The 24,628-nt window shown below is 45.1% G+C and overlaps 1 protein-coding gene across 5 annotated transcripts in view; it reads left to right on the top strand.

Annotated features, from left to right (window-relative positions):
* Nucleotides 1-24,628, top strand: part of LOC118514711 (lutropin-choriogonadotropic hormone receptor) — a 104,789-nt gene that overhangs the window by 29,507 nt on the left and 50,654 nt on the right. For all 5 annotated transcript variants that reach the window (XM_036061788.1, XM_036061791.1, XM_036061789.1 and 2 more), the window contains exon 3: nucleotides 7,550-8,360. In XM_036061788.1, the coding sequence (XP_035917681.1) occupies nucleotides 7,975-8,360 (386 nt within the window). In that variant the 5' untranslated portion in view covers nucleotides 7,550-7,974. The remainder of the gene's footprint in view (nucleotides 1-7,549; nucleotides 8,361-24,628) is intronic.

Below are 24,628 nucleotides of genomic sequence, written 5' to 3'. Positions count from 1 at the left end.
CCCTGCTGTGCTGGAAAATGGGTTAAAATTATGCAAAATTTTACGCTTGTTAAGAGAGCCGATCCCGAAACGGTGCTTTGGTGTCGGTGACGCGGTGTTGGCGAGAAAAAAAAAACAGGAAGATCGCGTTTTACGATGCGACCACCAACTCAAAGTCTCACATGCTGAAATAGAGCAAAGCACGAGAGAAAAGGAAAAATTGCTACAGCAACTTCAATTACTTTACTTGCTTTCGCCGTTGATAGTGCTACCATGTAACAACTTAAAGTAATGCTGCTCGAGGCGTGGGGATAAGCAGAAAAAAGACCGCTTCAAAGTATATTGAAAATGTAGCTCACCTACAGGCTTTACTTTGCATGCCAGGTTCGTGTGGATTTCGGGCGGAGATTATGAGCATCGAGCGAGTGGAGGTTAAGTGATTGCAAACGATGCGCCCGACTTCGGTATGGAAAGCCGGTGCTCCAGTTCTCTGACGGTCGGCCCCTATTAGTTAGCGTATACGAGCACGTTGGATAATTAGTATCGTTTCTGGGGGTTTTGTTCGGGACTGTGGATTACAATCGAAACCGCAAACACAGGTTGGCGGTGGTGATGGTATTTAGCAGTGTACAGTCAGTGGTAATAGGCTTCCGGGCCGATGATTTTAGCCAATGAGTAGATTTTAGTTGTGGAAGCTGGATGTGAAACAGGCCTACAAACCGGGATACAATCGGATTATGTTGAGAGCTTGGAACGGCGTGGTGCAGTAGGTTGGTAGATGTTTGAGGTTAGCTAATTGGTTACACTAATGGTGAAACAGAATGCTGCATATATGTTGTTTATTAATATTTAGATAACTTTTCGAATCCCTTTCGGATTATGTGGTCCTAGGTTGATATTCCAGTTTTTAAATTTGTTAATAACCTATATTACCTATAAGGTCGTTAAAAAAAGAAGAGAGATTGTTGAGACAAGTCCTTGAAATAACACTTGAAGTATGTCCATAACAGCTTACAACATTGGTGAATCTAGACTTGGGAAGGCCTCAGGAATGGCTCTGAGCATAACTCTATTGGACCTTTTCTGGCCTTTCAGGAACCTCATTCTAAAGTAGTCCCCTCATATGATAATTCCCTTTGGACGACTTCTTCCTATGGTCGATGAACTTCGCATCAACTCTTGAAGCCCATCAAGCATCATCATAAGATGAAGTTCTTTGAAAGACGAGGGTTCTTGAACAGAGAGGACCACCTGGTGGATGAGGTCCTTCAGTTGGCGAGGTCTTTGGGACTTCACTTGGACGAAGTCCTTTTCAAATATGAGCTTTCTTAGTAGATGAGATTCACATGATTAAGCAATGAGATACCTTGGGAAACAAGCCCCCCTGGATGAGAAATTTCCTAAGACGAAGTCGCCTTTCGAAAGATATGTTTTGGACGACAAGGATTCCATGATATGGAGTAGTGTGACTTCTCGCCGCCCTAGACGGCTATTATGATCCTCGAATATTTCCTCTAGTTTTCTTGTTGTATACTTCTGGCTGTAAATCCTGGCTAAGAACTTATTTGAAAATATGATATTTTAAAAACTTCTCTGACGATCTTATGATTAAATTTTCTAATGAATTACTTTCAATTCCAATCCAATTTAATTCATAAATTTTAATGTCCATATTACCTCATATGGCCACGTATCGACATATCTACCATCTAAATTAAATAATACATCACGACATTCAGGTTCCCCGACCTGTCCCAAAAACGCTGTGATCTTAACATGTCAAATCAGAGCGTGCCGTCAAAGCGTGAAAACAAAAAATCCTCCCCACTAAACTCCATGCATCGTAAATGTTACTGGCGATAAAATATTTAACGCTCCATTATCAGAACCGAAGGCGCAAAGAATGAGGTTTTCCTTTCGATTTCTTCAACAAGCGTCCCTCGAAAAGTCAGGCCACCGGCAAGCCGGAAATGAAGAGAGCGAAAAAAAAGGTAGTCAAACGAAATTACGTGACCGAAACGGAAGTGAGCGATCGAGCCGAACAAAAAGTTTTTGTACCACAGCACACTGATGCGGTCGGGCATGGGACCCAAAAGTTATGTTAATGCGGTCCCACCATGGGTGATAGCGGGTTTCCCCAAAGCCCCACGGCTAATCGAACGAAACGAGACTTTGCTTCTTGTCGGGTGGGCAGGGAAAGGGTGTCTAGCGTGTGTTCGACTAGTGACATTGGGTTTGTAAAATGTAAATTTCGGTGGAAAAGGATTAATCTGATCTGAAGCGAACCTTTCCGGTTGTTGTGCGATCGGAAGTTGCATTTTTTGCCTGTGGCTTTACTATATGTCACCAAAGTGGTGCTGGATTTTGTAAACATATTTTAACTAGATACGCTTGATACGAGCTTGGACCACCATGGATAGTAGGTCCAAGAAGAGCGAAAACAATCCCATCTCCAAAAAGGCACACTCATGCCTGAAGTAATGTTGCGAAACCAATTTTGCTCTAACTGTCCGCTTCCGGAATGACGAATGTGTAGCGGCTTGCTGGGCAAACAGAAACTGCGCCGTGACTTACCACGGGAGGGACAAAAACTATGATCATGATGGCTTGCTGTTGCGTGCCGGTCTCGTCTTAGATTCGGCGAGGCGGTTGGAAAATTGGTGGAAATTTATTAATAAACATGCGTCTCAGGCAAAGGCAAGGAAAAACTGCATGTCGTAGCCGATTTTTCAAACAACAGAAACAACAATCTCAAGGTAGCCAAGCCGAGGGAAGTTTGTTTATTTTCCCGCATTCGCTCTCTCTCTCTCTCTCTCTCTCAGTCCACTTACGGAAACTGGTGGAAACTGTATGGGAAAACATTTAGATGGGGCAGAGCAAAAAAAAAATCAATCTCGCGTGCGGTCAAAAGTCATCTAAATACAAAAAAGAACTCGCGCCATTCCAACCTGGAGTCTACCGAGGGAGAGAGTGAGAGAGGAAAATCGGAGGGTTTCTTCTGGGGAATGAGGGGGGTGGGGCAGTCTTCACGAAATCAGGTCACTTTTTTTGATAGCGTACCGATGATAGTGGGCGATCGGAGTGGGGGAATATGGGAAGGGAAAAATATTTATGCGCAAATGTTAATGAACCGTGCAAGCCGGTGTTGACGGCGTGGACGGGATGGTGCGCTATGCACGTCGCAACGTTACCAACACCAGCGAACACAACTAATGGTGATGTTGTAGCTACTGGTGCTGCTGCTACTACTACGCAACGACTGTTCACTTCCCATAAGCAAAGCGTTCCCCCCCCCCCCAACCCACTTGGGCGACGCTTCATCTGACGTCAGAGGGTGAAACAGAAGTGCAGGCTAAAGGAAGTGTATCCGGAATATAGGAATAGTGTCGCCAGTTGGGCTGGATTGAATTTTTTGGGTAGAATTTAGCATCTTTTTTTTGTTTTTCGTTACTAGACGCTTGTTTTTTGGAGTTTGCATACAGTTTTTCCTGGAAGAGAGGAGTGTTGCTGATGGTTGAAATTTTATTTGCTGCCGTTTGAAGGAAAAAGCTGAGAAAGAAGAATTTAATTTTGAGATGTTGAGCTATCATCCAGATGCACTAATATTTAATGCATGTAAAATTGAAATATGTCATATTTAATTGTGAAATTTACGTCTAATGAATATTTTCATCAATAGCATAAAATGTTGCAGGGAGATTTTAAGGGTTAAATAAAGTATTTGGAGGAAGCGTTACCGTCAACGTTACGTCTACTATACAATCGTCAGCCTTACAAGTTGTAACGTTTTCAACTGTGACATTTGGTGCTGCTATTTCGATATCATCTGAGAAAGATTTGTAAGGAATGGTCTTTCTGTATAGCTTAAAAAACTAAGTTATGAATAAAGCCCTAGTCTCATAGTTCAGAGATATTTCCTTCTCCAAACCATGAAAGGCCATCTGATCCAGGGTAAGCTCGTACGATGCATAGTTTGTTCATCCGTCATCCCAATTCGGAGTCCTGCTGATAGAAAAGTCTGCATCGTGAGTATATGGGTTTGGAGAGTTATGTCAAAGGCTAGATGCACTGCTCGATCGTCCGTCGTACTGACTGTTAAAATTTCCGAACAAAAATTTTATTTTCCATCGTACGATGGAAATCTTCAACCTTTGCCGTCTGTCAAATTAAATCAAAATCGAACCGAGCTGTTATTTACTTCTAAAATAACACGAGAGCAAGAATTTCGGAATCGAAAAATAGCACAAAGACCACATAAAACTATTGCTTTAATTAGTCCCTTTAAAAGTCATAATTTATGTTTCCTTCTCCCTTTGTTAGTTACATCAACAGTCCGGCATTTGACATTTACCGAAGACACAATACAACGCTCCAGCATCATTAGTTTCCGCTCTCATTAACAATCTTTCCCGGGAATGAACGAAACCGCCGACTAAGAAAAATGGTCCCACCCATTACAAAATTAGTCCACACCTAACCGGTCGCCACTGCCTGACCTTCGACAATTGTCACCATCGGCCCCCTCAAAACACCCTTCCCCCCTCCGTATCCTTCGAATCGGATGCAATGTTTTACCTGCGGAAAGTTTTGATGAATGACAAAAGTTAATTACGGTGACGGGGGGCTGTAGAAATTGTGCAACGGCACCGGTCTCGCGGTCGCTGACATTTTAGTGGCAGGAAGATTAATTGGTATGTCACTCGCCGTCAGCCGAAGATCGTCCTAGGTGCCTGCTGGATGGATGGCTAGAAACAGACTGTGTGCGTGAGAGAGAGGGGGAAAAAGCAAGAGAAAACCTCAACCCATCATCCCTGCGGTGAGAATTGATTGGAAATGATCGCACCGGGTAGGAGGTAAAATTCGGTCAACCAGTCAGTTCGAATTAGCGTTTAATGGTTGTTCGCTTCCGGGACGCGCGCGCGTGTGTGTGTGTGTGTCGAACGCAAGATGCATATTTGGGGACCTGCACCAGTGTGTGACTAACACCAAGAAACTACACGTCAGTACTTTCCCTTTCCCTTCGCATCGGTCACTGAAACTTTGCCCCGGTGGGGTCGATTGGTGGTGGGAAAAAAGTGTCAGCTTCGCTAATGGTGATACCGACAGGGTTCGTCGTGCGGGTTAATGGTTCGTTTAAAAAGTAATTTAAGCCGTACGTGTAGGGGAGAGTGTGCGTACGCGCCGCACACGACACCGGACAACGTGTGACGTTGTGTGTACGATCGGGTGACTACTATTTTGGTGACGCGTCGGTGTGTTCGGCTGGACGTGTCGAAGTGGACGACGTCGTCGCTCGGTAGGTGCTAATTGTATCTAAGTGTGCCAAGAGTGACAGTTTCGCTAAAGATTGCCGACAGAGGGCACCAGCTATGACAGGTTTTTGACTGATGACATCTGTCATCGATGTTGGTAATCGATGTAAGTGCCAGTTCGGTTTTTTGGTTAGCGCTGGTTTTGACAGTTGGATTGAAAAATTCCTCACAAATAAGAGAGCAATTAGTGGAACCAAGTTTATTCATACTAAGATCAAGAGAGGACTCCAATCTTTAGAGGGTTATGAGTAATGCTGCTGGTGTAGGTATCATAAGATCAGATGATGATCTGGAGATGATCTTCGAAGTTTGACGCAAATATGACTTCACTGAGCAGGTCAGAGCCTTGATGTCTGAGAAACCTTCAGGTTACTGTCTTGAAGTTGTATACGATTTCAGACTTTAAAGTTTTATATTATTGATGATGTTAACTCTAATTTATTTAACATGTGAATGTTTCAGTCTACAGTAAAGTTAATCTGAGAAGGGGAATTATAGGGATTATCTAAGAGCTCTGAAACTCTGAAGCTTATGGCAAGAATCCAGTATTTTCGTTGTTCAATATTATAACGTATCATCAGATACTAATCATGAAACAAACCCTGGACAATCACCCTAGACAGGTTACATTCCCTCATAAAAAATCATTTCATAATCAACCGCAACAGGAAACATATTTGTTTCTACATTTCCGCCCCGTTCCACTGCACTCGGAACGCCATGGACTCCACCCAGACCAGCGGGCTAATTAGCAACAGTTTGTTACTGATGCCGATACACGTAACACCTTTCTTCCGCTGCTTCTACACACGCGCTGATGAAGTTCAAGTTTGTTTCGGAAGCTGTGAAAGCTGTGACCACCACCGGCCGCCGTGTCATAAATGTAAACAACAGTAATTAAAGAAATGCTCCCGGCCCACTGTGGGATTGCAATAAGCGAAAGAATGAATACCTTTTAATTAGGGAACATTACCGCACGTATAAGCACACCTCCCTGTGTGCATGTGTGTGCATGCAAATTGGTGCGAAGAGGGCAAAACAAACGCATCACGGCCTTTGGCCCGCGTTCGTTTGCCACTTCCCAAACATTGGTGCCGGCAAGCATGCGAGCCATAAAGCGAGCATGAATGTATCGAGGGCTCCACAGAGCGATGGCGAGCAGTGAGCTACAAACGTTTGGAGCTGCAACCTTCACGCAAGTCACCACCATATGGTGTGGGTTTCTGTGCGAATTCACTCAAGTTGTCAGGTTTGGGTTGTGCACGCTGCGTGAGCTGCACGCGATTGACAGAAAGGGCCCTGGGTAGGCACGGTTGGGGCACGGTTTTGGTTAGGGTCAACCCCGAAAACTAATCAACTTAGTATCTGGGCGTGGAAGTGAAGGTATTCTCAATGCGCTTGGTTCCTCTTGAAGTTTGATGGAAGATCTCCGGATATTCTTGGACTTTTGGAGATCAAGATATCACTCCAAGAAAAGCGATAAGATCCACAAGATCTTCAGTACAGCATTCTGATTGAAAACATGGCGCCGGCACACACACACAGAGCCAACAGCACACCGACACGGGACGCCGACGGGTGACCAAAAATGTAAACAAAAGAAAGGTCAATAATAATGATCGATTAATAAAAACATGAATCAAGCGCAGTTCACCTTGAACTGGAACTGGTCCGCGTAGGGTGTCCGTCCCTTTCTGACGCGCACCGCACCGATTCGCGACACCCTTCCCGCGTGTGTGCGCTGCCTTACGCAATAAGGTCTGTCGCGCGCTGCATCTCAAGCCAGCACCGCGTACCAAGCGCTCCAGCTCTGAGAGCAGAGATTGTGTCCCCGTCCCAGGCCCAGAAATGGACGCTGAGTCCTCCGATGGATAACTTGCGGTGACAAGCCTCACACTACCACCGCACGTTGATTGGGTCTTTGGGGGCTTTACACGTGGCTCGTAGTTTTTGTGTGAAGTTCTTGCGTGTCCTCCAGGGCCCCCTCACTGGCAACATGGCGGTAGCGTGTGTGGAGTCATGAGCTAGTGCTGCCGTTTTGAGCACCACTCTTCTTACCCATCACCGTGCACGATACATCATTTGGTGGCTCTCCAAAAACTCATTGACGCACGCGAATTAAGTATAATTATGGATCGCTTTGCCACAATTTACCCACGGCCACGGTCGTGCCTGACGAAGCGGCAGTATCTTGAAAAGAAAAAAACTTTCTTGAGCTCATTTTGTCTCCATTCTCTCTCTCTCTCTCTTAATTGCAGATTATTTTGACGACAAAGCTGCTAATTCGCGCGAATCATCGGCAGACTCCGGGGGACACCTTGGTAGGACGGCGGCATCCATCCATTGATTGAGTGACAGGTTGTGTTGGAGTGTATGTGCCAGTTGGTGGCTTCTAGTTGGTAAGATGTGCCCGGAACTTGAAGTCCTGCGCGTGGATCTTCAACTTCCCGATGTGTATCGACGAGTGCGCGGTGTGATTTAGCCGAGTGAAAGTGAAGTGCCCTAAGCCTGCAGAAAAAAAAAATACGTCCACACAGCGAGAGAGTGTTCGCTACACTTATGTGGTCACCGTGACGCTACCGTCTCCTTCCCTTTCCTTCCCAAATCAACCCCCCCCCACCCCCCCCACACCAAGTCGTGTTCGTGTGTGTGTGATCGTTTGTGCTGCAACCCGGCCGTCGGTATGGCTATACGAATTATTAACCACCAAACGGTGGTGAAGGGGCACGTAGTGTTGGTACTGTTGGTGCTGCTACTATTTCAAACCTGTCGCCACCGGGCGCACGGGCTCACGGGTCTCCCCACGGTGCAGACGACCGGCCAGACGAAGATCATGCTAAAGGAGAGCCTGCTGATACCGTCGATGGACCCGGAGAAGGAGGCCAAGGCGATGTACGAGAAGGCGCTGCAGCAGTACGGCATCTACGGCAAAACGCTCAAAGAGATCTGCAAGGCGTGGGTCACCCGGGGCTGCCAGTGCACCGGTACCAAAGAGGAGGTGACGCTCGTCTGCCGTGCCATCGGGCTCGACACCGTGCCGGTCGATCTGCCGTCGGAGCTCGTCAAACTGTGAGTAGTCGTCGTACCTGCTGTATCGCTATCAAACCATTATCGACCGTTGCGTGCGTAGAACTAGTTTCGTTTGGCCGTAGTTACCCCGTAGCTCCGGCTAGGGAGATTCAAGAGATACGGTAGACTGAGGTTATCACCGGTGGGAAGCTATCTACTGTCTTTTGGACGGGAATGGGAACTTGACATGCACTGCTTGCCGACAGCCGGGATGAGAGATGCATCCTTCGGATGTCGGTCAAACCGATTCGTCTTGCTTGCGTAATTGTTTTGTTGGTGAGTTAAAATCTCAGCTCTAGAGACACACTACACCATTCTTTATCTGGCTTTTTTTTTTGGGGAGGGTCTGATATTTTGAGGTGAGTAGAATAACCGGTGGAGCCGGTGGTGTCTTTCACCTGTGAGCTAGACATTTGCCCGTTTGAAAAATCACACCATCAACGTTCGTCACCCGGTCGCGTCCAAGGCACCGATTAATGCGGTGTGTTGGAGCCATGTCACCTGGCACTACTAGCCGGTGGGGTCGGGGTGTCGGTGTATATGTGTCCAGGGCGTGTAACACTACACGTTTCTTGCACCATCGGCCGAACCTAACTACTAATGCACACACCATCACCGGCTGTGAGCCAGCGAAACGCGTCTTACTGCTCCTCGGAATATCGAATTCTTGTTGTACTCCCGTTCCACCCCCCTCACCCTCCTCTCTTACATCTTCCTCCATTAGTCCAATGTGACCAAGAAAGCAACACAAAAAAAAAGCGCAACTATTCGCCGCCACCAGTTTTGTGGTTGGACCGGCGGCTGCTTGGCGTGCTTGAAACGAAACAACAATGCAACGAACTCATTTTTCATAATTTTCCACCCACTACGGGAGGGGGGGGGGGATGGGGGCGATGTTGAGGGCCCGGATGCCCGGTGTTTGCCGTTCGCCGGAGCCGTCCGTTCCCGAATGGGGGCTGTCTATTTTTAAAAGAAACTGCCAAACGAGAGACAATTTAACGGCTTGCCCCGGCGCCTGCATCGTTGAACTGATGTCTGTGGTGGGTGAAGACGGTTGCGAGTGGGGGTCGCCATCCGAAATTGAACCGCGAGTTTGACTTTTGCTTAGTCACATTCAAACAGGCATGAGATTTGTCTTCACGCCCTGCCAAAAACGGATGTTTGTACCGCCTTATTGACGATGATCTTTATCGATGTTTCAGCTAAGCAGCTGATCGGAGCGGTGACGTTGAGCGCCTTTGTTGTACTACAAGAACGTTGGATTATGCTGATGGAAGGCGGTGGTTTTTAAAGATTTTTAGGAGAATTCATAACGATAAGATACATTCCCTCTTAAATTATCGTTCCTTTATGACGAGAAAAAAGACAGCCATTGAATACAGAGGCCCTCCCCATTCATTCATCCCATTCATTGACATTCATTTGCAACAGCTATTTATGCATATTAGTTGAATAATCATAGCGCCTCACCGTCATCTGCAAATGGAGGCCCCGTTTTAAGTGACAAAACGTGACTTGTTTTATCCCGTACTGGGCAAACAGTGTCTTCTCCGGCGCTAAGATGTACCATATGGTGCCCTAGCATCGTCTTACGGCTTCCATTCTCACTGCCATAGAAATTGTTCTTCCATTTTTTTTTTTGCTAAAACCTCCAAACACGTCTTAGTGTTAGTGTTTTCCTGTGCGCCATGTTTTGAAACAAAAGTGACGCAAAACCCAGGGTCTTCCACATAAGCGCTTCGAGAATAAATAAACATGATTAGCAGCACATCAGCACACCTCGAAGGATCATAATGCTCACGTGTTGTGTGTGTGTGTCTGTGAAGAAAAGAAGAAGCCAAGACCTGCGAGAGACAATTTGCGTTCAAATCATCACAGGGCCTAGGGTGGCGTACGCTTGGTTACCACTGTGACAAGAATGTCTAATTTGACGGACCGGTGACCGGATTGCCAAACTCTGCACATCCCGGCATTCGTTCATTTACGCCAGAACGCAACCCGAGAGCCAAGTTCTACATGTAAAGGTGCGTATAAATAGCACTTACAGTTGGTCTCGGGTAAGCTGGGACAGTTTGGGACTGGGAATGTTTGACAAAAGGTTCGAAGAGCTTTTAATTAACAAAAATATGGCAATACCCCGTACATACTCCCATCTGTCACCATCAAAATCGTCTCTTCAGACAAAAAACAGCTCATGTACTAAGAAATATTTTTGGTGTCCCTCTTCCGATCCGATCTTCTGTAAGTCTCTCATCTAACAGCTTGCACTATTATCTTAGCCGCTACAAATGCTCCGTGAAGTAAAAATGTGTGTCATCAGTAGAACAAACGTTGCGAGGACCAATTTCGGGGAAGTTTGCTAGACCGGGCAATGAAGTAATGAGGTTTGAATAGATTGATATGAGATGTTAATTATATGGGTTCCGCTGGCTGCTCCGTGAGCAATTAGCTCCCATTATGGCAGCGTTAGCTTTCCGTGCCATAAATCCGTTTTTCATCGCCAACAAAAAACAATCATCACAAGCGGGTGCCACCGAATTCATAGCAAAATGTTTCGAAACATTTAGCTTATTATGTGACACACGCACGCACACACACACTTTGGTAGTTTGAGAATGGTTGCTTCATCCTACCAAGCAGATACCTATCCGTTGGCAGGTTGCCGCTGAGATTTACATACAATAATCTTGCGGGATAGAAATCCAACACGTTCCAATTTATCCAGCGTGAGTATAAATAAACCACCAGGCACTTCGCGTGGTGCCCCTGTCATCCGCAGCCAACAGGCAACCATGCGCCCTATTATGGTTTGACAACGTTCAACATGCTGCTGACAGTTGGCAAACAAATCCAGAATAGCATCAGCTTCTGAACACACACACACCTCCATCAAATCGAGCTGGAGAGTCAAGAAGCCTCGCGGCAGTATCCTTCCACTGTTGGTGGCATCTTCGAGCTACCTAGCGAAAGGTAGTGTGTTGATATGTTTGCAGAAATGATTGATAGACACACGGGCACATGGGTACGGTGACTTGCTCGTTCCTGCCCGTACGGCTCAATAAATCAAACATCCACGGCCACGGAATCGACAGTAAAACAGAGGGAACACACAAAAACCAAAGGTGCCTTTTTCAAATGATGATTCGGCCGATAGCTTTATTTATCTCACAAACGGCTTCTTGTTTTTCTCTCTGGTGGCCCACGAAGCCCTCACAGAACACAATTCATCAAACGCCGCACGCTCCAACAAATAAGGGCTTCCGTTTCGCTAATCATAGCGTTTGGCGCAGTAAAACACCCGACTTGGCCCGGCGGCTCTATCCCTCTCTCTTTCTGTCTCTCTGTAAAAGAGGTCAGAAAAACTCCACCTCGTTCGTGGAAAATTCATTACACACATTCTACCGGGGCTGCATTCCTACCGGTCGGGCTGTCCCCCATACCAGTGGCACATTTCGATACAAAGTGGCCCACACTGGGCTGGGACGAGCTGCGGTGATGGAATGTGGTGACAATTTATTTGAAAAGCAAATGAATTCGAATTGCTTCGGTACTGCGAACGATTGATATGGTATCATTTTTTGTTGTCCCTCATCTGTTTCAACCCCAAAAAGAAAACGGTGGAAAACCCCCCTCAGCAGACGGGAGCAAAAAACGGAATGCGCCGGCTGGAATCGAATTCTAGCAATGGACACTGTTTGTGATTTTGCCGTAAATAAATCGACCGTAAGCACCTCGATGATGAGTTGGAATGGGAGGAGATAGTTACGGAAAACGACCACAACGACATGATATACGGGGGGCTTTTTGTGCTTAGAGCGGCTGTTATTTAGGTCCAGCCTCGGTGCCAAGCGTGTGCAGGAGGAGATACCAAGCTGTCGATTCCGATTCCGATCTGTACGGCGTTCGATGAGTTTTTGCTCGATTACGTCCACCCGATTCGTCCAATCGGCAGTGCTGTAGGCCAGTCCAGAAATGGGCACAATTTCATTGCTGCTCGCAACCATTCCTACGTCCTACTCAGAAACCGATCCCACTCTCGCTTACCATTAGCAGCGGCAGCTAAAAGACATGGCCGTAATTGTGCGTATCTGCACTGACTTTTAATTCCGTATGCCGTTCCGGGATTGTTTTTGCTCTTGCTTTCTCCTGTAACTCCCTGGATGAACTGGTTTTTTATTAATTAGATACAATAAAGTTGTAAATAAATCAATTTATAATTTCGATTAATATGTTGGGCCGCGTAGCGACGCGCGCGATAAGCCTGATTGAGTTGGTGTGTTCTGTTCGTGCGCCCCACCGCTGACACTGGGTGTTCCAACATTCCAATCTGTTTTTTTTGTGTGTTGTGTTCTCCGAGCTCAACAAAAAGTATCCAATCAACTGACACCGACCGATGCACCCGCTGACGTGGAACTAATCGAAGGCAAATGCATTAAGTGCGTTTTCTATGCTGTCGCGCAATCCCGAACGACAGCTCACGTTTTCACGATCGTGCCGCGTCACGCAGTCGTCGAGGACACCTCGCTTGAGACGGTTTGGAGAAGTTTGACCGCGTCACGATTTATGTCCAGAATTTGAGCCAGCCTCCTCTTGCCAGAACTGATCTTACGCCCTTTAATGCCGATCGAAGTGGTCGGTTTGACATCGCCCTGGATAAAATCGGTGTCATATTTCGGGAAGTCAGCACTGTCAGACGTGAGTTGGCACGTTTTTGTAATGAGTGATCTTTTTCGAACTGGTTTCGTAGGCAATATTTTGTTTTTTACTGTTGCTTACACCCCGTTGTGCTTTTGTTTGCATCCTCGCGATCTTAAACGGTCACTTAAGAGATTGGTTTACCGTGCGGTTACGGTTGCTTGTGGGCAGCCGGAAAGATAGATGCTAGTGGCACTTAATTGCCGGTTTGACATTTAATTGACTGCCGCACGTGATATGATTTGTGTTGCGGATTTTTCATCCTGTCAGTGCCGCGTGCGGTGAACGGAGTCCCGGTTTTGCTTATCATTTTTGTACTTCTGTTTGTAGCCCATTACTTTTTGGGGAGGTCTGGTTCTTGGAGCAAGATAAATTATGAAGCTGCTTTTGCTGACAAATTACAGCCGAGATGAGTGTCATACGCTATGTATTCTTTCGTGCGTATTTATTTTATGTTTTATGGACAGCAATTACCGGCTGGTGAGTGAATGCGATCCAGTTGCTAAAAAAAGCTCCTGGAAGAATAAGAACTATCTCTTCTGAGTCAAAGCTTCTTGGACATAACTAAGACAAGATAAGTGATCACTATTGAGGTCGTAAGTGAATCATGAGAGATAATATAATTTCAACATTTAGTTCTTTCAAAATTGTAATTATTTATTTTTAGAGACCCTAAAGTTTGTGGAAATAGGTATAAAGTTTGGCCAAATTATGAAGCATTAATTTTCTCTTATTGATCGAGTTAGTGGTCTGCGAAGGCGGCCACCAAGGGTCTCATTTTTGCGGCTAGTCTCATCTAAGGGCTCTTGCTAATTTAAAAGTTTGGTGTTAATGTCTCACCCAGCTGGAGATATTATTGTCCACAAGCCTTTGTCGCCCAGGGCTCAGTTTTTCTAGAGACTTCTAGACTTTTTGGCTTAACGACTGATTGGTCCTGTCTATCCTGGTGCTGGTAACTATCTCATCCAGCTCGAGATATTATTGTCCACAAGGCCTCATCGTCCAGGACTTATTATTTCCAGAGATTTCTAGACTTTTTGGCTTAATGACCTGCTAGGTGATGCCGGCCATCCAATAGCTTACTGGACTAGCTGGAAGCCCGTAGATGGGTAGTCTAGTTGGTAGATGCGATACCATTCCTCCATTCCAACCAATCTACAGATAACCTCAGGATTCGGGATTCCTATTAGTGCAAGCAGTTTTATCTTCCAAGAGAGTCCAAGTCCCATCTTTGAAGAGTTCTCTTCGTCGAAGTGAAAATTGTGACATTATTTACTCAAATGGAGTAAAGAGAGTAAGGTTCAAAACAGGTTAGAATGGATTGATAAATATAACTATAAAAATCATATTTCATTTCTATTCGCATCATTTGAAGTGGAGGCCAATCGCATCATTTAATGCAAATTTTAATTAATTAATTCAAGCCCAGTTTCCTACCTGTCTGCGACCCACATTAAATTAATAAATTTACGCATAAAAAACGAATCACTTAAAGCAAAAAACAAAACAATATTTTTAAACTGATGCACTCCAGCTGGTCGACCTCTGGGGACACTGCATTCGTAACTCAGCTTCACACCCTCCATTCAAGTGTGTGTGTGTGTGTGTGTGTCTGCCAACATTATTTACGATTACTGTCGTGTGACAGATTTTCGTCTCGACAAGACCAGAGAGTGCTGCAGTTTTTTTTTGCGCTTTCTTTGCTTGCCTGCCACCGACTTCAACTCTAGATTTACTGTAATTGCTGGTGGGCTGGCTGGGCAGAATGGCATGATGAGATGGGCAAGATCTCACGTCACGATGTCATCGAGTCGGTTCAATGATCATCATTATGGGCTTGTGCATGTCATTACCCGAAAACGTATTTTCGGCCGACAGCCGACAGATCCTGTTGATCTCTGCCAAGGAACGTGCATACGCCAGTCGGCATGTGCATCTTTTTTTTTCTTCTTCCTCTCTGGCGGCTTTTTCGGTGATGTCCAGAAAATGGTAGATAGTCGGGTGACACCTTTCTGACACGAAACGATCGCAGACGACAGTCCCGGCCGGCGATCTCGCTGCATCGGGGCACACTCAATATTATAAATATGTTTTAATGTGCATAATAATTGCACCCGAGTGCACAATAAATATTAAATGCCACCTCTTCATTCGCTTTGAGGCGTCTGTTTGGGGTGGGAATATTGTCGACAAGGGAAGAAAAAAAATTGAAGCAGACAAGCAGTGCTGCAAACGGATGAGGTCTCAATGCAACTGAAAGCCTTTCCCGGTAAGCCTTGCACCTAACTGTAGCCTCCAGAAGCTACCGCGGACTAAGGTAAAAAAAAACCTTGAAGGATGTTCACATTCCCATTACGAAGACGACAAATGAAGGCCTAATGGGAGGACATAAAAATGGTGTGACAAAAAAAAAAAACGAGCGCATAACAAATCAGCGAAGTGAAACGGAAAGCAAAATGCATGATTATTAATTGCATCTGATGTTTTGCTTTTGCTGCTTTGTGCTCGCCCAGACTAAGAGTCCTCGGGAAGAATTGGACGTCCTCCAGTGGGATGTCCGCGCCTGGTCCAATGCATCCTTTTAAACCCATTCTTTGTGTTGGTGACCTGCAGCCGGGTTTGATGCACCCTTTTCGGTGTTACCAATCCATTTAACCCCGATGTGATATTACCCAGCGTTCACTTCTGTTTCACTTGCCTTCTGGTTTTAATTTTACACACACTCAATTTATCCACTACCGGAGGACCTCACCATGAACTCCTCCATGTGTTTTCTCCTCGTTTATAGCTCTTCCTTTTTCCAGCGATCTCTCTCTCTCTCTCTCGGGTTGAGTGATTCTATAAATTATGTGCAATTATTATTAATGGAAATATCCGTTTTCGGTCGCGAATTATGGTTGCGATTCATTCATTTGCCGTTGCATTAATGGCACTTTGCAACGATGCGTTCCACCCCTGGCCTGGACACGGGGACACGAATAAGGAAGGAAGGAGATGAGAAGTGGTGGTGCGTCATGTGCGTGAATTCGTTTTTTATTGCGGCACCATTGCCTCTTTCGGGGTTGATTTTTTATCATTTTTTTTCCTGCGCCTGCGAGAACAAGTGGCGTTGAGAAGGTGCTCGCGTCTTCTCTGCCGATGGACACGGAGGCTGATGGGTAATTAGGAGGTATCGGTGCGATTTACGATTCGATTTTAGCGTAAAAGCATTTCAGCAGCAGCAGCAGCAACCCCCAAACTGGCTCCGATGATCCATGATGGGGCCATAGGTGGTTCCATAGGCGACCGTTTGTCGTGCATTTATTTTTAATCATATTCCCGTTGGGCTGATTGATTTATTTAACGACGAGCGGCAAATGGACGTATCGCATCGGATAGTGGCTAATAAAAATAAATACTGGCCATTTTTTTTAAACGGCTGCCTTCCTTCGTTCTTCTCGGCGGGATCGGAAGGATCCGCGATTTATCTTGAGAAGCAGACATTATGGTGGTGGTGCAGTGTAATTGACGGGTATTATAAACTTGTCCGGGATGGCGAGTGATCCTTGGATGGATCGGTGGGGAAAGCAAAACGGGGTCGAGATGTCTCAAGGTGGAAGCAGGTTGGTTTCTGGATGGTCGTCGGCTGGTGACCCCATATGGTCCTTATTACTGTCGATGACTTATAGGTTTCACCAGTCCCAGTTGAGCTTTAATAGCATTTTGGGGGAAGCGATTCTTGCCCACAAATCTTCGCCATTGTTTAGATCAAACACCAGCTTGCTAATGGCTTTAAATAAATCCCAAAGCTGTGCTGATGGACTCTGATGCCATTTTTGAACAATTTTACACACACACACATCCTCGCACCAATCGAAATGGATGCTTGCTTGGAATAAAGTTAAGATATAAATGAAAGCCAACAAAAAAACGCCTCTTCTTTATAGCACATCTCCTCCAACAAAAGAGCCATAAATGAATGCATAAATAAATCAATGTGCCAATAAACTGCTGCTGCCTCGCACGAAGTAATCCATTACGCGGGTCTTGAAAAGAAAAGAGAAGAACAGCGAAACCTGCCAAATCTATCGAATGGCCGAGCTGGGTGTGCGTCTTCGATCTTTGGGAAGGGTTCATACTACTTTTGCCTTTAAAATTATGGCTCACGGTCTTGGTAAGTGTGTGTGTGTATCCCGATATTGATTTCAGTTTTATTGCTAATAACCCGTTCTTTGGAGCGTTTCGCAAAGATTGCAAGTAAGTCCCCCCTCCCGGTGGGGTTTAAGCGTAGTTTGAAAGTCGGGATCATTTCTTCTTTCTTGGAATGGAAAAAAAATGGAGGAAGAATTGTATCTCCCTGCAAGGGTTATGTTGACCATATGGGATAAGCATTCCACTTCTTCTCGCAAGTACTAAATTACAGTATCTCCAAAATTAAAGTATCTCCTCAGCTGTTTTTTTCTTTGTTGGATTGGATGTTTAGTCTGGCGCGATTGGAGCAAGGGTGAATCGTCGTCGTCGGTCGTCTGGAAGAGTTGAGTTGTATCGATGTTTTTGGGCGTCTGGCAAGATACTGTTGACGTTAGCCCAAAAGACAACAAGTTTCCAGACACTGTTCCCTGGGAGATAACGCGTCAGAAATCGATCGCTGAGACGATTGGCAATTTATTGGAAAGAAATTAAAGAGAGAGAGAGAGCTGCTTGATGTGGCATCTCCGGATTTGCTGAAGTTGAAGAAAAGTTCAAGACAAACATGGCTCTCTCTGTTTGTTCTCTAAACTTCTATCACGACAATTTCCCCTACAGTTTGCTCAAACTCTCAAGCCATAAAAACTGTTTGCTCAAATTACAAACTTTGTCCACACAGTTACACACACGCAGGAACTAATCCTGTTCAACTTTGCATTTAATGACCAACCACATGCAAATGGTACAACAGCACACGGAATGAGCCATTCGGATAACCGTTTTTAATGTTTTTCTCTATCAACAATCGTTAAAAACATAACTTTCGATTGCCCGGGACTCGGCAAACAGAGAAGGGACGAATAATCAAACCGTTTTTATGGTCGATCACTTTCACCCCGTAACACTTGATTGAATCTCGTGCTCCAAGAAGGCAGCAAGTCGGGTCGGGTCATAGTTGTGAGTTTGCGGAGCTTGCTCCACTAACCTGCACTGGGGAAAAACTAATTCCAGCTGCAACAACGATTCCATCGACATCCATTGGAGAGTGGGAAGTCCTGGTGATCTCTTGGAAAAGCAGCCCTAAACCTAATTACGCATAACACGGGTTCCTTCGGTACACGGCTCCAAAAGGACGGCCGGCAAGAAAAGATGCACTCGCTGGCGGGCTCTGTTGCTTCTCCGGCACAATATCCGGTGTCAGTGTGGTGATATCGGAATGTAGGTTAATTTCCTTTTGTACACTTTCATCCGCTAGTATCCGATGCATATTACAGCATCGGATCGAAGTAGTTGGTCGCTCCAAAACCAACTTCAACACCGGCAGGGCTGGTCCTGACAAGGTGGCAATCCTTGTGTGCCGTACTGCAAGTCGCCTGCAAGTCTTTACGAGTTTTAAAGAAACTGAAGCTCTTAAACCTCCCCGAGAAGAAGAAGCGATTCATTGAAATCGATTCGAATGCATCCAGTAAGCCAAGGATCTTCTCACCGGATACGGAATGCTCGGGCCACATCTAAGGCGGCCAAGGTTTTTTGGCCCGCAACACCACGCTTGCGCTTGCATCCCGAGCTGCAAATGAAGCTCTGCCAGCTCGCACGCTCGGTATAAAACGGGATGAAATATACCACTAAAACGGACACTAAAAGTTTAATAACAAATCGGGAGATGTCCTGCTGTGGTGCGAGCGGTTGCGCGAAGCACACAATGTCGGTGCAAATGATACCGAAACCGAGTGTAACGAAATGATGCTATTCGATCGGTTGGCACGGTGACGATAAGGAAGGAAACACATTGGCTTGCGATGTGTCCTCGGTCGGTAACCTTCCCGTGCGCCTCCTCTATCAGCGTCCCTATGCGGTTGTACGGGTTGGTCAGAAACGCTTCTTCTCGATTCAATCTCGTCACACGCAAGCTCCCGGCAACAGGGTGGACGGTTGTTGTCACGCGAAACAATATAAAATGGGGTGAAACCGTGCTGCCACTATTGCTGCTTATCGAATTGCTGCGGTCCTGACCGGTTCAGGGGGAGGGAAACATTAAATTTAAAATTGCATCCTTACACTGCTAGTCCCCATGGTTTCCCTTTTCGTTGAGTCACACGAAATGCAATGGATAGCACTGCTGCTACTGCTGCTACTGGCGATTAACGGAGTGATAAAACGAATGGCAAGTACATGAACAAGTTGTTATTGTGTGTGCTCAGTTTTTTTTGTTTTGTTTTTAAACTCTACCCATTTTGCCTTTCGACCATTGCGATTGACGAACACGATCGTTCGATACTGATCTGTTTTGTAACGAGTGCTTCCGAACGGCTGTTGGAGTCGTGTATGCAGTTTGGCATGACAATCTTTATTTGCTTTTTAATGGTTAGCGAAACCACGGCTGCTGATGCGGAGTGAAATTATATGAACCTGGGGATTCAATGGAACTAGAGTAAGGGTACAACAGATGGAAAAGCAGTATAAGAGAGCTTAATATGACTGGAGCAGTTTTATGATTTTTGTTGTTTAATTGTTATTTGAAAACTATTTTTTCATGCTCCTGCTATTGAATTGAATTTAACAACTTTTTAGCAAAATAATATTTAACCTTAAGAATGTTGTGTTAGGAGCAACTAAAATTTGACCCGCCTGAATATATGCAATTACTGTTTTAAGTTTTTTATTTTCAACTTCAGTGCCTATCGAACCATTTTTGAGAGCTGAATGAATCTTAGTAGCCCCAATTTTTCTGCAAAATCGTCTTGAGACGAATGAAACTTTATGGCCAGTTTTACTAATTAGCGCTTAAGCATGCTACAATAGTAGTATTTAACTCAAGTAGCTCAAGCAGCTCAAGCATTTTCTTCTCTGAGAGCCCTCTCCATGTAAGCCACCACGACGATCCATGTAAGGCATTGGTATTGGTATTGTATTTTAGTATTGTATTGTGTAAGAGAGAGAGAGAGAGAGATAGAGAGAGAGAGAAAGATAAAAAGAGAATCCATGAGCGGGATGAATTTATATAAATATTATTCAAATACATTGCATACTTTCTCGCGTCTGCATTTCTGGTAGATCTTATTCCCTCCAGAAATTAAATTTAAAATCACTGCAGAATCAATCAAATTTATAGAGCTTTCTCAGAGATACATTCTGCAGTCCGCAGAATAATATTAACATGTTGCAAGCAAGCAATTTCATGCGCGTAACATTATTGCAACCATATTTACCACATGTCTAGACACGCGTACGGATTACCGCTAGCACACTGTTGACGCACACTGCAGCACCATTAACATTAATGTTTTCTGCAACATTTTTAGATGTGGCCTTTTTGGCTGTTTTCCTCTCTTCTGCATCTCACTCACCGATCAACAGTTTCCACTCGACGATGGAAAAACACTTGTAAATTTTTACAGTCCCGGTTTTTGTGTGTCTTGCCAATTTTGGGATGACTATCCGAAACGAGTAAAGCTGCGAATAAAATTATAATAAAAATAGTTACAATTTCGGATGCCCCTCCAATAAAACCTTGCGCAAAGACTCGCTACCCTCGAACGTAGCTAATCATCTGCAAAATCTGCTTGTCTTGGTCAACATAAAACTCGTCTGGCTCATCAATTCAATTAGCTCGAGATTCGCGGTGTTGTGAGAGCGCCAAAAGCCAAAAGAAGAAGTTCTCCCCGACGCCGGGTGCTATAATGGCAATGCTTTCGCCACGTTCAAATCACAGATCGCACCATTTTGTGCGACACCTAGCGCAAGAATAGAACGAGGGCAGAAAAAGCCAAACACTGCTGCATAATTGGGAATCGCGAAGCACATAAAAGTTGCATCGTATTTGGTGCGTCGAGATTTTTTCGCCACCAGTCTCGAGCAGTAGTGGCCAAAGAAGCGTGAAGCGTTTCGGGGGTAGTTTTAATTATCAGTCGAATGCGAGCAACAATCGTTTACTATCTAACCAAATCGAGGGTTAGAAGTCTGGCCAAATTTAGCTCATCCACAACGACAAACCACGTCAGGCGGGTGTTTCTTTCTTTCTCGTACTTTACTCGTACGAATGTTCTTGGGCTGGTAAGCTTTCGATCGCTAATTTGTCCTCGGGGCGTTGGGGGTCCATGATTTGCCATGGACCCAGTCAAAGGCGACCCCGCTGACATGTCTGGGGCGCATAAATTTTCCCACCCAAACCAAACCGTCACTCGTAATCCTTGAGGTTGAGGGCTTGGGTTGTAAATCGTCTACTCGTTGTGAAGGCATTGTGATTCGACTAGACGTGTGTGAGTGTGTGTGTGTCATGATCGTTCACCAAACACACAAAAGGGACAAGTTTTCCGTTCAAGTTCGGTGGTGTGTCCTAAATTTATGTCGGTTAATTTGTAATTAAGACATGAACAATATATCGTGCACCTGACCGAGTTCATTTACCTGCTGTCCAACGGTACACGACTGCCTATGCTATAATTTGCCACCAAACCGTCTTGAGCTGATGTATGTTGGCGAAAGAAATCGAACGGGGCTGTATCCTGCGAAAGATCGATTGAGCGTGCGATAATGGAACACTGTTTACACCGGCAGGAAACGGTTCAATTATGCGTTTAATTATTGGGTAAGCGTTTTAAGAGCGGTGACGTTAATTCGAAACTGTTTAGCAGCGATATTGTTGGGTGAGTTTTGATTGCAGAGGACGTAATTTATCTGATATGAAAGCATTTTGTAACAATAAAATACAGACAAATTATTGAGGTGATTGTGCGTACGAGAGAAATAAAATTGGTTGATTATTTGCGCCTAAAGGTAGGCCTCGTTTATAATGTTTTAACATTAAAACAAGAGAAGAAAGGAAACAACATGTTTAATATTGTAAATTAAAAAAAGTGATTTTAGCTGCATATATAAATTTTATTAGTTCGGGGCGCCTAAATGTAGGCTATATCTGTTACATATTGGCTTGGAACTCACACTAGGCCGCTTTTCCTCAACGCTTGCTGACCTTGAAGCGTTCATTCTATACCAAAAATATTTACGGTTAAAAGTTGATTTGAAATAAAATCTAAAACTAATGAAAGATTTTTTACTAGTCTCTTAATAAAAATAACTTGAGAATGCCCTTAAGATCACCTAAAATTGCTTACTCTACCTAAGAGATCACATATATGATGCAATCGTAGTAATTACCAACTAAGAACTAATTAAGATCTAAAATGACGCAACAAAAGATCGTATGAGATAATGTCAATTAGAACGCCTCATTAATGCCAACCGCAATTAATATGATGCAACAAATGAGTTAACTCTCACCACACGTTACAAAGTAATCCCGGACACAATGTTACCCATTCGCTGACCTCAAATCAATAACGAAAAGCCCAATATCCTTCTGTTTATAAGGCCTCACAGTTGGATTTCTCTGCTTGACCCTTTCCCCTTTGCGCGGTACGTCGTTAATTAAAAGTTATAAAACGATTTCACATAAATGACGATTGTCGTAAAAATTTGCCTAGTAACGCAGCTTTTTTTTTGCAGTTCGTTTATGATCGTGGTGACCAGCCCGAACCCCGGCTGGTACATAAATTATCCTTGGCTACATTTTATTGGCCACCGAACCACTTTGTGTCTCCGCAATTCTTTGCGTACGCTGCGTTTCCATCGAAACTTCATATGCAACTTACAATGCTTTTGTGGCATTTTATTGCACTTCTTTTAATGTGCATTCATACGGGCACGGTACGTGTGCATACCGATCAATTGACCCTGTTTTTTTTTTTGGGGCGGTAAGGATTGATTTGTGGTTTCCATAGGGTGAGTTCCGAATTCGAATCCAGCGTTATCCAAAGCTTTATTGCCATTTTGCCGGCATACATTAATCTCTAATGCATCATTTAGTGCATTGCTAATGTACCGTTGCCTATGGTTTATGGCTCCGTTTCTTTTCTTTTGAGCCCGAACCGAACGGCGCTAGGGTTGACCTGATCGAAGCATTTGCAGAGTTTGTCCTAATTCAAGCAAAATCGAGAACCGCTGCCAGTTGTTTCGATCGTATCCGACCGCATGTCCCCATTGCTTTGACAATCACGGATGACAGTTTTAATGTTTTGCGCTATCGTTGTACATGTACATATAGTTTTTCTTTGCCCGAACGCGACAAGCAGACCCCCGATCCGAAGATGCAGTTACCCCTTGAAGCAAAACTTTTTTTTCTGGGTCACCCTGCACCAAGAGGTTGGTTAAGAGGGGGGTCGGCTGGCAGGTCCGGAGAGGAAACATTGCCTCAACAGCATAATACCGAAATAGGAAACATTTTTGCTCATTAAAAAAGAAAAAACGACACAAGCATCGGCGGGCTCAATCGATCCGCTCGTGGTCCGGATCCGGTATCCTAACCATAAATCCAAACTGATCTGTGTGCTGTGCGTCGTTGGAGCTGGTTTGGGGTTGGACTGTTTTTATTTTTTCCCACGGACCCATTCAAGCTCTGCTCGACTCGGACCACCCTTTTGGCCCACCCTTCAGTCAAGTAGCTCCATTGAGTGCAAACTTTGAGCGATAAAATGATAAAAATTTGCTCAAACAATTCGAGCTTCCAGTTCCCTACAGCGTAACTACTTTGTAGTGCCCGGCGAGATTTCCTTTCGTTTTTTCTTTTTCGGGCCACCCAACTGACCGCCCGCTGATGGTCGATCTCCCTCACCCATCGGAACATTTATTCGTGAAGGATAACACGGGCAGCGTGGAGTCGAATGAATGTTAAGCGCGGGACAAAACCGCGCCAAGTCCTTTTTAGGCGTGGAAGCGGCGTACAATAGTCATAAAATCATTTCGAGGCCATATCGCCCAAAAAAGAGGCCCAGCATGTGAGTGTGTATGATAAAGCACCCGTGATTTCCACCTGTCACTGTCCGGCTTGGGTGGGGTTTTGGATACAAAAAAACAAAATGGACGGCTGCATGGTTACCTGGTATGAAGTCTTCGCTACCCAGTGGCGTGCGCGGAACATACCTTTGATCTGTAGTGGTGGCGAACGGGTACCCGGAGGACCTAGGAAACGCACGCATTCCATCAAAATGGGTGCGTGCGTAAGCTGTCGGCGCGATCGCTCCTGTGGACGAGTGTGATAAGGCAATTAATCATTTCGGTTGCCACCGGACGGGCAACACCGCCGACAGCTGGAAGCGATGGATTGTGACAGTGCCTAGCGATTTCCTCTCCGCGCGGGATAGTAGAATGTCCGGGTGGGAAAAAAAATAAAACGACGCCGAACGAGCGAATGTTTTCGCTAAGCTGTCAGTGGTTGGGAAGACGAATGGTTTTCCGGTTGTGCAGTTGGGTGCAAATTCCGCCAGGATAGCTGTCTGGCTGGGTGGATGAGATTTACTTCGCAAGGCGTCATTGGTAGGTTCAATTAACTGCGGGAAAGCGTTTGTGAG

This window comes from Anopheles stephensi, chromosome 3 (assembly GCF_013141755.1).
Source record: "Anopheles stephensi strain Indian chromosome 3, UCI_ANSTEP_V1.0, whole genome shotgun sequence".
NCBI classification, from domain to species: Eukaryota; Metazoa; Arthropoda; class Insecta; order Diptera; family Culicidae; genus Anopheles; species Anopheles stephensi.
The sequence above is the reverse complement of the archived record's forward strand: the minus strand, read 5'-3'. Positions and strand labels throughout refer to the sequence as shown.